General features: G+C 41.0%; 1 protein-coding gene across 1 annotated transcript in view; it reads left to right on the top strand.

Moving 5' to 3' along the window:
- The window catches only part of LOC115142954 (receptor-type tyrosine-protein phosphatase gamma-like), a 324,742-nt gene that overhangs the window by 169,594 nt on the left and 140,694 nt on the right, over positions 1-14,454 (top strand). Inside the window, exons 3-4 of the mRNA XM_029682861.2 lie at positions 3,237-3,416; positions 7,262-7,410. Coding sequence (XP_029538721.1) covers positions 3,237-3,416; positions 7,262-7,410 — 329 coding nt within the window. The remainder of the gene's footprint in view (positions 1-3,236; positions 3,417-7,261; positions 7,411-14,454) is intronic.

The following is a 14,454-nucleotide window of genomic DNA, read 5'->3' as shown; positions in this document are numbered from 1 at the left end:
AATAGAAAATGACTCAAGTAAAAGTCACCCAGTAAAATACTAATTGTGTAAAAGTATTTGGTTTTAAATATACTTAAAGTATAAAAAGTTAATGTAATTAATAAAATATACTTAAGTATCAAAAGTAAAAGTGTAAATCATTGCAAATGCCCTATATTAAGCAAACCAGAGACAGTAGGGATGACCAGGGATGTTCTCTTGATAAGTGTGTAAATTGGGCCATTTTCCTGTCCTGCTATGCATTCAAAATGTAACTAGTGATTTTGGGTGTCAGGGAACATTTATGAAGTAAAAAGTACATTATTTTCTTTAGGAATGTAGTGAAGTTAAAGTAAAAATTGTCAGCAATATAAATACTAAAGCACATATACTGAAAGGGACTAAAGTATTTTTACTACAGTACTTTACACCACCGATGAGGACTATGTATGTTGTTGTTGTCTATGAGGAGGGGCATCAGGATTTGAGGCTACAGGCAGAACTGTTTTCATAAAGCTACAGAAGGTTATTTACAAAATAAGTTGCCAACAAATAATAGACGTGGAAAGCTCTGAGCTAGCTTTTCATCAGGGACTGCTTTCCAGAAAGGTGAACTGAAGGCTACAGCTCCGAAAAGCAGAAACGTTTACATTTTGAATGTGTGTAATTATGTTTCTTTGGCGCATTTTCTCTCAGAGCTTATTGTTTTATTGCTTTTTGTCGTTAATTTCTTTATATCTGGGGTAGCTATATTATTTGCCTTCCTGAAAACATGGGTTTGCATGGAATTAGGTTGTTTGTTATTTCGAAGAAAACAGAATATGTTCATAGAGGATTAGATTTGTGGTTCCACCTCATATATTTAACTGGATCAGGGCAGAGAGAGGAATATGTCAAACCGAGACAGCCAGAGTTTTATTTACAGTAGTAGAAAATACATTCCCTCTGAGCTTGCTTTCTCTCTCTACTGTATATGAACAATATCCTGTTGAGTGGCAAGCAGCCATCTTCTGTTATTACTATGGCTGAAGTGCCGAGGAGATGTTAACTACTCAAATACGTATTGTAAATTCTTGCCATTTCTGTGTTGGAATATGAACAGTGTCCTCAAGCCTGCACACTTTTGAGTGGCAGGCAGATGTCTTTTATCTGCTCGTATTACAATGGCGAGACGGGAGTGTGTGTGTGTGTGTGTGTGTGTGTATAAAGGATGTCACACTGCTTGTTTAACTAGTACCACTTCTGACGTGGCTCACACAGGCTCGAACCGAGGACCTCTGCTTTGCTAGCACACGTGACCACCCTCCTGAAGTGTCTTACCAGTCGTGCCACGCGTATAGTTAGCTATTCGCTGGCGCAAGTAGGGACACTTCAGGTTGAGGAGTAAGTTTCACACATCCCCATGTGCACACTTTTCTTTAACAGTGTGAGATATTAGAGTGGCACTGGTACAGACAGACACAAGGCGATGACTGATGACTTCACTCCAGCTTGCTGATGCAGCCACTAGTGAGAAGCACAGCCCAGATACTTAGCGCCAGCCCTTCCATGGAATCCAAACCTGGCCAATAAATACACACTTCCAGGCGGTGTGTGGAATGGGGAGAAGACGATTCATCCAAATGTAACTCAATAGACAAATCTGTAGCACTTGGGTCTATTTTACTGCTTCAGCATCAAACTGGCAGGGCCTAAAATTTGGCGGGTAGATTTTTCCATTGGCAGGTAAAGATGTCTATTTCACCAGCCACCTGGCGGGTGCTCGAGGCTCCAAATTGTGAGCCTTTCACTTGCATTTGTGAATAAAAATAGTCAAGTATAATCATATTTATAGCTAAATTAATGCTACAGTGGCTTGTGGACCAAAAAGTACATTTAAGGCCCTGGAAACTGGTAACAAATTAATCTGAAAAAATGCATTACTGCTGTGAATTGCTCTTCAGTTAGTGTGTGTGTGTGTGCTTGTGTGTGCATGCGTCAGACCTGGGTTCAAATACTGTACATGTGTATTTAACTAGCTGGTGTTTAAAATACACAGCCCCCTCCCCCCCAAAAAATAGTCTAACAAATTGTATTTCAGAGTATTTTCAAATATGTAATTCAAATACTTTTGAACATTTCTGGGTTAAATGCATGGATGTGTATTTGACTCCGTGTATTTGAGTATTTTCAAGTAATTTCCAAATGTATTTCCAAAGACATACAAAAAATTAACTTTCAAATAAAATATATCTGAATACTTTGAATGTCTGTGAAAGTAAATGAGATATTTTAAATAGTATTTGAATCCAGGTCTGGCGTGTATATGTGTGTTTGTGCATGCATACCTGCCTGCATGTGTTTGTGGGGAGTCCGACTAGTAATATTCATGTCATCCAGGAGAACGTCTATTGAGGAACAGACAACTGTGTCCGATTTTTATATATATATATATATATATTTTTTTTTTTTTAATCGGACACAGTTGTCTGTTCCTCAATAGATGTTAGAGGTTGTGTCCGATATATATATGTGTCCGACTGTGTCCGATATAGATATATATATATATATCCCAAAGCATGCCATAAAGCCAGCCCTGGTCCGGAGGGCCCCGGGGGTAGTAGTAAAAAATAAGTCACATTTCTATTTAATGAACCACTTGAAAAGTTGACTCTAACCTTTAGGGAATGGGCTCATAAATGATTTGTTAATCGAGAGAAGTGTTTGAGTCTGCCTTTGCCTGTGATCCTTTGTCTGTGGTCCTTGCAGTCTTTTGTAGTTCTATTGGTCCCATTGTAGTGGTGAACAGATCAAGAGCATCCCTGTCTGCGATGGTGTATTATTCTGTAGTAGGATCTCTGCTGTGGGGGAGAGCGAGGATTAGAAGAGCAGCCAGTGGATCAGGGAAGGTGCTGCAGAGGGTGGAAGTTGATTTCACTACTGGTTCTACCATCTCTCTCAATGCAAAGTGAGAGGTGGGGGGAAATGGTTTTACTCTCTCATGTCTCCATTTAGGAAGTGTAGTTAGTAAAAACCAGCTGGATTTTCGATGGGCTTCATGCACATTATGGGTATCGGGACTGTGACATCTTCATATAGCCAGGGTCTCAAAGTAAGAATGCTGATCTAGGATCAGAATAGCCTTTAAAAATGATACTGTATGGACACTGATGGGTGGGGGACCTGAACCTAGATCAGCACTCCTACTCTGAGCACATTTTGAATACAGGCCCAGATCTTAGTGCTGAGAACTCACTCTCCCTCCTCTCTTCTTCTAGGGACCCACAGTCCTGGGGTCTGGACCTCCTCATACCCTGAGTGTGCGGAGAGGAACCAATCACCGGTGGACATCTCAGACAAGGATGCCAAGGTGTCTCAGGAGTGCCAGGAGCTGACCCTCAACGGGTTCAACGCCGAGTCATCCAACAAGACCTCCATGAAGAACACAGGAAAGACAGGTCAGCGGGCCTTCATTCATTCAGACAGAACAGATTTTTTTACCCACCGTAGCAGGGTGAGACAAAGATGGGTTCTTTCCTCAATGCTCCGGTAAGAAGACAGGTCAGCATTCCTTCACTCATCCAAAACTATTGGAGTAGAACAGGCTTGGGTTTTTAATTCTTCAGCATGGTGGGCTGAGGCGCTATCCTCAAATGCTCCTTCATACTATGTGTAAGGATCAAAGACGTGGGGGGGTATGGAAGAAAAATATCAGTCCGAGAGGAGACATAAATACACGGTTCGATCGCAAGCATTTCGCAACAACCCCAATAACATCTGCTAAACATGTGTATGTGACCAATAAAATGTGATTTGATGCGTTCGGTTATGGCTTTACGAAGTGTTAAACGCTTACACTCATGGAAATTGGCCTCTGTTGATAGGGCCAAATTGAAATGTTTCTAACAGAAGAACTATAAAAAGCATATTCATAACCATGGCAGCAATTGAAGGATAACACTTTGGAGATTAGGGAGTAAATATCAGATCAAAGGTGAGGACACAACAGTTCACCTGACATAAGGCTCTATCCAAACATTACATTGTTGATTTTATGTGAATTTTACACTTACTGTACTTTTCTCAGCATTTGTCAATAACAAAATCAAAAAAATACTCTGGATACATTCCGTAACATCAGAATATTCATACAAAAGTTAGTAGGTGCAGGATAAGAAAAAATAATTACAAGAGATGTCTAGCTGGTGTCTCCAAGTGGGGGGGGACACCTCTCCAGACTGTGTACAGTTCCTAAGTCATTTCAATGTGGGTCAGGTGGGCATTATCTGAACGCTTATTGTATTGCCAACATGGCTAGCTAAGTAATAAAATACGATCTTACAGTGTCTTACAAGGCTTTCAAAAGGCACTTCAGACAAACATATTGTAATTTTGATGCACATAGAATGGAGTCATTCAGGTGTGTGTGTCCCGCAGCAAATGTTCTGGATTGTAAACATTGATGCTGTAAATGACATTTGTTTTTAAGTATGGAAATGTGAAGTGCGCGACTCACGGTTGCGCTGTTGGCCTGTATGACATCAAAATGTTATTTATTATTGACCTCAATGTCTCCGCTTTCAGAGCACATTGACTCCTTTCAACCCGTATACAGGCTGACAGGGGCTGTGAGTGGAAAGGGCTACACTTCACCTTGCATGATCCTGCCAACATTGTAATTAACCACAAAGGGACTAGATCTTCAAAGTTGATCCTAATCGATTTCCCTGCATGGTGCCCTGACCTACTTTGGCTTTGAGCTGCAGCTGATTGGCCAGCGTCCAGAAGTCTTCAGCTAAACATTTCTTTCCCAGGCAAATGTCAAGCAAGCCTGAAGCAAATTCATGAGGAAATGCTGGCACTGGAGACATTTGCATTGATCAAGGATTTACTTCCCGTCTTTCACAGCCTGTGATTCAAGGTCTTTTTGGCTTAGCATCTTATTCCTGCCCTGCTCAGCTCGACTGCTGATGTGCCAAAACACAGAGAGGGCAGCATGGCTAATCAAAGTCCCAAAAGCCTGCCTCTCCTCTCGTCTGTGTGTTTTTGCATGTGTATGCATCTGTGTGTGACTGTTGTCCATGACACTAGCCAGAGAAGGGGGATCAGTTTTCCGCTGTGAGGCTGTATGTTTACAGTGTGCTTGGTGGAGCTTGTGTGCTGAACCTCTTTAGCTTAACAAACCCTAGCCTGCGTTTGTACACCCAGATCCCTTCTCAGTTCTCCACAGAAGCTCTGCCCACTACACACAGCAAGTCCCATCTCCACATTGTATTACTGTCTATCGCTTGACACTGCGAGTGTCATCACCCTTTCTCTCTCTCTCCGTTCTCACACTCTTTCTTGGGCTTCCGAGTGGCGCAGCGGTCTAAGGCACTGCATTTTAGTGCAAGAGGCGTCACGACAGTCCCTGAGTCGAATCCAGGCTGTATCACATCCGGCCGTGATTGGGAGTCCCATAGGGCGGCGCACAATTGGCCCAGCGTCGTCCGGGGTAGGCCGTCATTGTAAATCTGAATTTGTTCTTAACCGACTTGCCTAGTTAAATAAAGGTTAAATACAATCTGTCTCACTCTCTCTATACCCCTCATTCATACTGTCCATCTACCTCTCTCTCTCTCTCTCTCTCTCTCTCTCCCTCCCTCCTTCCCCCTGCTCTTTGGTGTTTATAATCAATGTGGGTTTGTTTGTCCTCATGCTCATCCCTCTCTCCTCTCCTCCTCTGTTGGATTTGTGATTAAAAGAAGCCTGGCTGTAGCTGCATTTCATCTGGAGGGCCTGGCTAGGTTAAATCCTCCCTTAAATCCTAACAGACAGGGGGATCAGGGGCCTAATCTGGCTAATGATGTCAGCTGGAGAGATGTTCAAGGGTTATGGAATCATCTAAATATGCACAGAGCACACTCACTTAACTACCACGCCACAAACAGACAGGGGAAATGTCAGAGTTCTTCACACAGTGGAGTTTCAGTACCTCTATTCATAAAGCTTCTCTGCGTAGGAGTGTTGTTTTAGGATCACAATATTTTTCATTATGATCTAAAAGGCATAACTGATCCTAGATCAGCACTTCACTATTTGTGAATATAGGCCCAGATGTTGCGTGACTCAGGCAAACTCAGCAGGACCTCCGATGTGAATAGGAGGAGGGTAGATATCCTGGAAAACACAAAAAAATGCAGCTTCAGTGTTTACACCACACATAGCCAAAGCCTTTACTTATGATTACGTTTCACAACTCCAACTCCTGAAGGGGGAATTCTTCCACAAGACCAGCTTTAACTAACTTTCAAAGCAAACTGCAAAGACATGTTTTGTCTCTGAAATGTGCAAGTCTTCTTGCATGAAGTCGCGAACCATTGATGCTGTGGTAATTCAACTGTGTTTGATAATGTATTTAAATTTAGAATGCCCAGAGAAGGCTGTAGCAAGCAAGCTATCCCAGGCCCTTTGATGGAACACAGATATCTCCTTGACTTGACAAAGTGTGTTTATTGGAGGTTGCAGGGGTTAATTGATGGCTTAAGTCTCTGGGCAAAGCTCAATTTGTCACTGTAAATGTTCAAAGCTTTCACATTCAGCAGAGGGTTTCTAGTTGAAGAATTCGACTACAGTAACAAAGCATTATGAAGCAATGGAGCCTATTTAACTGAGAATTAGCATGTCATCAGGGACCTTTAAGGCCAATGATGACAGCGCAGAAGAAGGCTCTTATGTGTCCAGCTCCCTGAGTCCCCTAGCTTCAAATAGGCTTCAGCAGAAAAATACTTTAATTTAGGAGGAAATTTAACAGGATGTACTGGTATGCACACAAGTCAAGTCAAATATAAAGTGCATGTTACATTGGTCGCTGTCACAACAGTTCTGGACAATAATCAGCATGGACAGAGGCACATTCAGAGAGAAAAGGCAAATCACAGATTAACACAAGACGTTTTCCTCAACTTATCCCTCTTACTTACTGTATCTCTTCTCTGCTTTCTTTCCTCTTCTGACCCTCTACGTTTATCTGCCTTTTAACCTCTCCTCCCCATGCCCTTTATCTAAGGGAGTGGATCTCTCTCTCTCTCTCTATCTATCTATCTATCTATCTATCTATCTATCTATCTATCTATCTATCTATCTATCTATCTATCTATCTATCTATCTATCTATCTAATGAAGGCTATTGACAGCCAAGTTCTTTGAATTTTTGATTGAGGAAAAACAAAACATCAGATTTTAATTGTGAGTGAGAGTCACATCTATTTCTCTACCAATACTCCCAATACTGACTTGTATTACTCTTTCACCCCTCTCTCAGTGGCTGTTCTGCTGAAGGATGACTATTTTGTACGGGGGGCAGGACTACCTGGACGCTTCAAGGCGGAGAAGATCGAGTTCCACTGGGGTCAGAGTAACGGATCAGCAGGGTCGGAACACAGCATCAACAGCAGGAGGTTCCCCGTGGAGGTAAGATCAGATGGGGACAGGGGTTGTAGGGGTTAGATCATGGACACAGGACTGGGGGTGTAGGGGTTAGATCATGGACACAGGACTGGGTGTGTAGGGGTTAGATCATGGACACAGGGGGTGTAGGGGTTAGATCATGGACACAGAGGACAGGGGGTGTAGGGGTTAAATCATGGACACAGAGGACAGGGGGTGTAGGGGTTAAATCATGGACACAGAGGACAGGGGGTGTAGGGGTTAGATCATGGACACAGAGGACAGGGGGTGTAGGGGTTAAATCATGGACACAGAGGACAGGGGGTGTAGGGGTTAAATCATGGACACAGAGGGTGTTGAGGTTTGAGGCTACTACACTGATCCCAAAAGAGAAGGATGCATCAGTACAGGCTCTGAACCTAGAGCACAGGAGATTACTGTAAGGAGCCACTACAGCGGGATGAGTTTAACCATGTAGGCCTCATGCTGAGTGGATCAGTGGATGAATGTAAGGTTCTTATTTGAGAGGGAGACAGGAAGAAAGTGACAGAAAGAGAGCCGCCGATACGGTGAGAGAGCGAGACAGAGGGATACAGTGGCTGTCCTTTGCGATGCAGATAAATGCTCACCCTGATGGCAGGTGTGGGAATGTGATTAATCATTCAGACTGAGTCAGGAGGAGCCAGAAGTGGAGAGACACTTCCAGCATGTCAACTCAGTGAACGTTCCAGTACCTAAAGCACTTAGCTTTGTGGTACCATTCAGTCTACAATGTTGAAGCAGCAACCTGTTTTTTAATTCTAGGTACAATACATAGTAGTGAAATGGAAGGGAGTGCACTTTGTGCTTCTTTTATATCCCCTGTCTCATGGACCTGGGAATTGTTTCCAGCTAGGTTTGTCTCTCTAGCCTAGCCATGTTCTTATAAAGCCCTCCCTCTGGCAGTCAGGGACGTATTTATAAATCTTCTCATATAAAACCGCCCTTCCTTCCTTGTCTGTCTCTGTTGCCTAGCCCTCTTATACAGCTTCCCTGCTCCCCTTTCTTCCACACAGGCATGGTATGACTTCTGATTCTGTAAGCCTGTATAATTACAATCAGTATTTTTTTTTTCTCCTCACATCTTTCTGTGACCAACGGACCATTAAAGGCCACTAGATGGATGATTTACAGCCATTCTAATTGAAAGCTGTGTTATTAGCGGTTGTGCATATGGCTGTGTTGGATAGAGCCTACTTTTACCCGTCGTGGTGGTGATTAAACGGTTGTATAACTCACTTTGATATCTGTCTGTGTAGTGGGTGGTTAAGGGGGAGGAAGGAAAGGCAGTAGGAGAAAAGAAAGTGAAGATATGTATGCTGCTCCTTTCTGTTCAAATGTATAGCATACATTTACTTTATGGCTCACGTGTGACAAGGAAAAAAATAAGGCCCAGTGCAGTCAAAAATGTGATTTTCTCTGTTTTATATATATTTCCACACTGAGGTTGGAATAATCTTGTGAAAATTATGAAAATGCCCTTTTAGTGTAAGAAGTGTTTGAAACGACCCCATGAAATATCAGGCTGTTTTGGTGGGATGGAGTTTTGGTGACATCACCAGGTGGTAAATTAGTTAATTGACCAATAAGAAAGAGTTCCAAACCTCTATGCCAACAACAGCTCGTTTTCAGTTTTTCCCCTCCCCACTCAGACCACTCCCAGACAGTCCTAGCAAAATCTGACCATTTTAATGAAAAACAATCACAGTAATGTACTTAATTGTTACCCAGAAATGATTTGATATTGAGATAAAAATGGCAGTATTGGACCATTAAACTCGAGTGTCTTGAGTGTTGTTATATGTTATTTGTTCTCTTTTGAAATATACATGGTGTGTGTGTGTGTGCATGCCTGTATTGGGAAAATATGTAGAGTGAAAGTGACAATATGACAATATAAAAACCTGAGTGAGACTTTTTGCTGGTCCATTACCAAGCTTCATAAAACCTGACATCCTTCTGGATCATCCCCACTCATGCCTCTCTATGGCCCTGTCGCAATATACTTGTTTAGTTTGACTTTACCCTCATAAACTTTACATTTATCCAATAGTTTCCATTTGTATTTGTCTTGTGTATGGGATACGCATGGTATACATCTTCCAACATTATGCTCAGTGGTGACCTGCCATTCAGGGCAACAACAAAAAAGTTTTGTTTTGAGCCCCACCTCTTTAGCAAAAAAAAAAAGTGTTTTTATATATATATATATATATATATATATATATATTCCAGGGTTTTTCTTTATTTTTACTATTTTCTACATTGTGGAATAATAATAAATGAAAATATATTTTATATTTGAGATTCTTCAAAGTAGCCCCCCTTTGCCTTGATGACATCTTTGCACACTCTTTGCATTCTCTAAACCAGCTTCATAAGGTAGTCACCTGGAATGCATTTCAAATAACAGGTATGCCTTGTTAAAAGTACATTTGTGGAATTTCTTTCTTGTGGAATTTCCACAAATGTCTTTGTGGAAACTCCGTTCCGCTAGCAGAACCCCTCGCCAACAGCCAATGAAATTGCAGGGCGCCAAATACAAATCAACAGAAATCTCATAAATCAAATTTCTTGAACGTATTAGGCACCATTTTAAAGATAACATTCTCGTTAATCCAGCCACAGTGTCGGATTTCAAAAATGCTTTACAGCGAAAGCTCCACAAACGATTATGTTAGGTCACCACCAACTCACAGAAAAACCCAGCCATTTTCCAGCCAAAGAGAGGAGTCACAAAAAGCACAAATAGAGATCAATTAATCACTAACCTTTTGATGATCTTCATCAGATGAAACTCATAGGACTTCATGTTACACAATACATGTATGTTTTGTTCGGTAAAGTTCATATTTATATCCAAAAATCTTATTTTACATTGACGTGTTATGTTCAGTAGTTCCAAAACATGCAGTGATATTGCAGAGAGCCACATTAATTCACAGAAATACTCATTATAAATGTTGATGAAAATTCAAGTGTTATGCATGGAACTTTAGATACACTTCTCCTTGATGCAAACGCTGTGTCAGATTTTTTTTTACTTTACGGAAAAAGCATAATCTGAGAATGGCGCTCAGAGCCCAAACCAGCCAGAAAAATATCCGCCATGTTGGGTAGTCAACATTAGTCATAGCATTATAAAGCATTATAAATATTCACTTACCTTTGATGATCTTCATCAGAATCCACTCCCAGGATTCGCAGTTCCACAATAAATGCTTGTTTTGTTCGATAATGTCCATCATTTATGTCCAAATAGCTTCTTTTGTTAGGGCGTTTGGTAAACAAATCCAAAAGCGCGTTCAGGTCCAGTCGGACAAAAAGTTCAAAAAGTTATATTACAGGTCGAATAAACTTGTCAAACTAAGTATAGAATCAATCTTTAGGATGTTTTTATCATAAATGTTCAATAATGTTCCAACTGGAGAATTCCATTGTCTGTAGAAAAGCAATGGAATGAGAGATACCTCTCATGTGAAATGCGTGTGACTGAGAACAAGGCTGCTGGCAGACCCCTTAGTCAAACAGTTCCCATCCGGCCCCCCTTCACACGAGAAGCCTGAAACAACGTTCTAAAGACGGTTGACATCTAGTGGAAGCCTTAGGAAGTGCAAAATAAACTTCAGATTTCCCACTTCCTGTTTGGATTTTTTCTTGGGTTTTCGCCTGCCATATGAGTTCTGTTATACTCACAGACATTATTTAAACAGTTTTAGAAACATCAGAGTGTTTCCTATCCAATACTAATAATAATATGCATATATTAGCATCTGGGACTGAGTAGGAGGCAGTTCACTCTGGGCACGCTATTCATCCAAAAGTGAAAATGCTGCCTCCTATCCAAAAGAAGTTAATGTGTTTGAGTCAATCAATTGTGTTGTGACAAGGTAGGGGTGGTATACAGAAGATAGCCCTATTTGGTAAAAAAAAGTTTATATTATGGCAAGAACAGCTCAAATAAGCAAAGAGAAACAACAGTCCATTTAAGACATGAAGGTCAGTCAATCCGGAAATTTTCAAGAAATTTCTTCAAGTGCATTCACAAAAACCATCACATGCTATGGTGAGACTGGCTCTCATGAGCACCGCCAAAGGGAAGGACGACCCAGAGTTACCTCTGCTGTAGAGGATAAATTCATTAGAGTTAACTGCACCTCAGATTGCAGCCAAAATAAATACTTCACAGAATTCAAGTAACATACACATTCAAGAAACTGGCGCCAGATAGGGCAGCCGTGCTTCTAGCTCCTAAGCAACTTTGTAGTATTTTTTTTGTTTTGTTATTTCTTACATTATTAGCCCATCATTTTGTGTGTTATTACATACAGCTTGGAAGAACTTTTGGATATTAGAGTTGTGGTAACTCAACAGCATTACCAGCATTACGACCAGGAATACGACTTTCCCGAATCGGATCCTTTCTTTGTTTCCCCCAGGGCAATTGAACTGATTCCAGAGGCTGATCCAAACATAGCTCGGGATATACTGTCTGAGTCTGTACAGCCAGTTGGGTTCGCAGTTTATCCCCCAGACAGGAATAAATAACTCTTCGGGAAGAAGGGTGTGGGTGTATGTTTCATGATTAACTACTCATGGTGTGATTGTAATAACATACAGAAACTCAAGTCCTTTCCTAGAATACCTCACAATACCTCACAATCAAATGCCGACCGTATTACCTCCCAAGAGAATTGTCTTCTGTTATAGTCACAGCCATGTATATTCCCCCTCAAGCCGATACCACAACGGCCCTGAAAGAACTTCAGTGGACTTTATGCAAACTGGAAACCACATATCCTTAGTCCGCATTTATTGTACCTGGGGATTTCAAAAAAGCTAATTTGAGGAAAACACTACCGAAGTTCAACACATTGACCATAGTACTCTTGCTGCTAAAACATTCAACCTTGCTACTCCAACTTCCAGGATGCCTACAAGGCCGTCCGCTGCCCTCCCTTCGGCAAATCTGATCACAACTCCATTTTGCTACTCCCATCCTATAGACAGAAACTCAAATAGGAAGTACCCATGCTAAGGACTATTCAACGCTGGTCTGACCAATCGGAATCCATGCTTCAAGATTGTTTTGATTACGCGGACTGGGATATGTTCCAGGTAGCCTCTGAGAATACAATTTAAGAATACACTGATACAGTGACTGAGTTTATGAAGTGTATAGGAGATGTTGTACCCACTGTGACTATTAAAACCTACCTTAATCAGAAACTGTGGATAGATGGCAGAATTTGTGCAAAACTGAAAGCACGAGCCATGGCAAGGGCACTGGGAATATTGTTGAATACAAACAGTGTAGGTATTACCTCTGTAAGGCAATCAAACAGGCAAAATGTCAGTATAGAGACAAAGTGGAGTCACAATTCAACGGCTCAGGCACGAGACGCATGTTGCAGGATCTACAGACAATCACTTACTACAAAGGGAAAAACAGCCACGTTGCGGACCCTGACGTCTTGCTTCCGGACAAGCTAAACACCTTCTTCGCCCACTTTGAGGATAACACAGTGCCACCGACGCGGCCCACTACCAAGGACTGTGGGCCCTGCTTCTCCATGGCCGACATGAGTAAGACATTTAAGCGTGTTAATCCTCGCAAGGCTGCTGGGCCAGACGGCATCTCCAGCGCATCCTCAGAGTATGCGCAGACCAGCTGGCTGGAGTATTTACAGACATATTCAATCTCTCCCTATCTCAGTCTTCTGTCCCCCCATGCATCAATATGTACACCATTGTTTTCTACAATGTAGAAAATAGTTTTTTTTAAATAAGAAAAACCCTTGAATGTACACTACCGGTCAAAAGTTTTAGAACATTCAAGGGTTTTTCTTTATTTTGACTGTTTTCCACATTGTAGAATAATAGTGAAGCCATCAAAACTATTAGATAATACGTATGGAATCATGTAGTAACCAAAAATATGTTAAACAAATCAAAATGTATTTTATATTTGAGATTCTTCAAATAGCCACCCTTTGCTTTGATGACAGCTTTGCACACTCTTGGTATTTGAGATTCTTCAAATTTGTGGATTTTCTTCCTTAAAACTTCTTAAGCCTATGGGTTCCCCTACAGGAACTACACCCCCCCGTTCAGCTGAAACGGTGGCGCAGGGAATGCAAAAATATTCTTAGAAATATTTAACCTCCACACATTAACAAGTCCAATTCCTCAAATGAAAGATAAACACCTTGTTCATCTACCCAGCGTGTCAGATTTTTAAAATGTTTTACGGCGAAAACACAGCATATATTTATGTTAGACCACCACCAAAACAAAGAAAAAACGTAGACATTTTGTACAAGATAAAATGACAAAAGCAGGATTTGTTTTTTAAATCATTCACTAACCTCTTGAAAATCTTCATCATATGACATGTTACACAGTACATTTATGTTTTGTTCGATAATATGCATTTTATATCCATAAATCTCGGTTTACATTGACGCCATGTTCTTGAAATTCTCCAAAATGTCCGGAGGAATTATAGAAGGCTACGCCAGATAACAGAAATACTCATCATAAACTTTGACTAAAGATACATGTTCTACATATAATTAAAAAGATACACTGGTTCTTAATGCAACCGCTGTGTCACATTTTTTTTTACATTACGGAAAAAGCCTAACATTGCAATAATCTGAGACGGCGCTCAGACGTACCAATATTTCTCCACTATGTTGGAGTCAACAGAAATACAAAATTACAACATAAATATTCCCTTACATTTAAAGATCTTCCATCAGAATGTAGTGCAAGGAGTCCTAGTTCAACAATAAATTGTTTTGTTTCATAATGTTAAATTCTAGTGTCCATGTACCAGCATTTGCTACCACTTTCAGCTCAAATGCCCAAAAAATTACTTCTGGTCCAGGATAACTTTGCATCAAAACTTCCAAATTACATATTACAGGTCGACGAAACTGGTCAAACTAAGTGCAGAATAAATCTTCAGGATGTTATTATCATACAGATCGAATAGCATTCCAACCGGGCCATCCATGTTCATCT

The sequence above is a fragment of the Oncorhynchus nerka genome, linkage group LG15 (genome assembly GCF_034236695.1).
Source record: "Oncorhynchus nerka isolate Pitt River linkage group LG15, Oner_Uvic_2.0, whole genome shotgun sequence".
Classification (NCBI taxonomy): domain Eukaryota; kingdom Metazoa; phylum Chordata; class Actinopteri; order Salmoniformes; family Salmonidae; genus Oncorhynchus; species Oncorhynchus nerka.
Note: the sequence above shows the minus strand (reverse complement) of the source record. Positions and strands in the feature narration are given on the sequence as shown.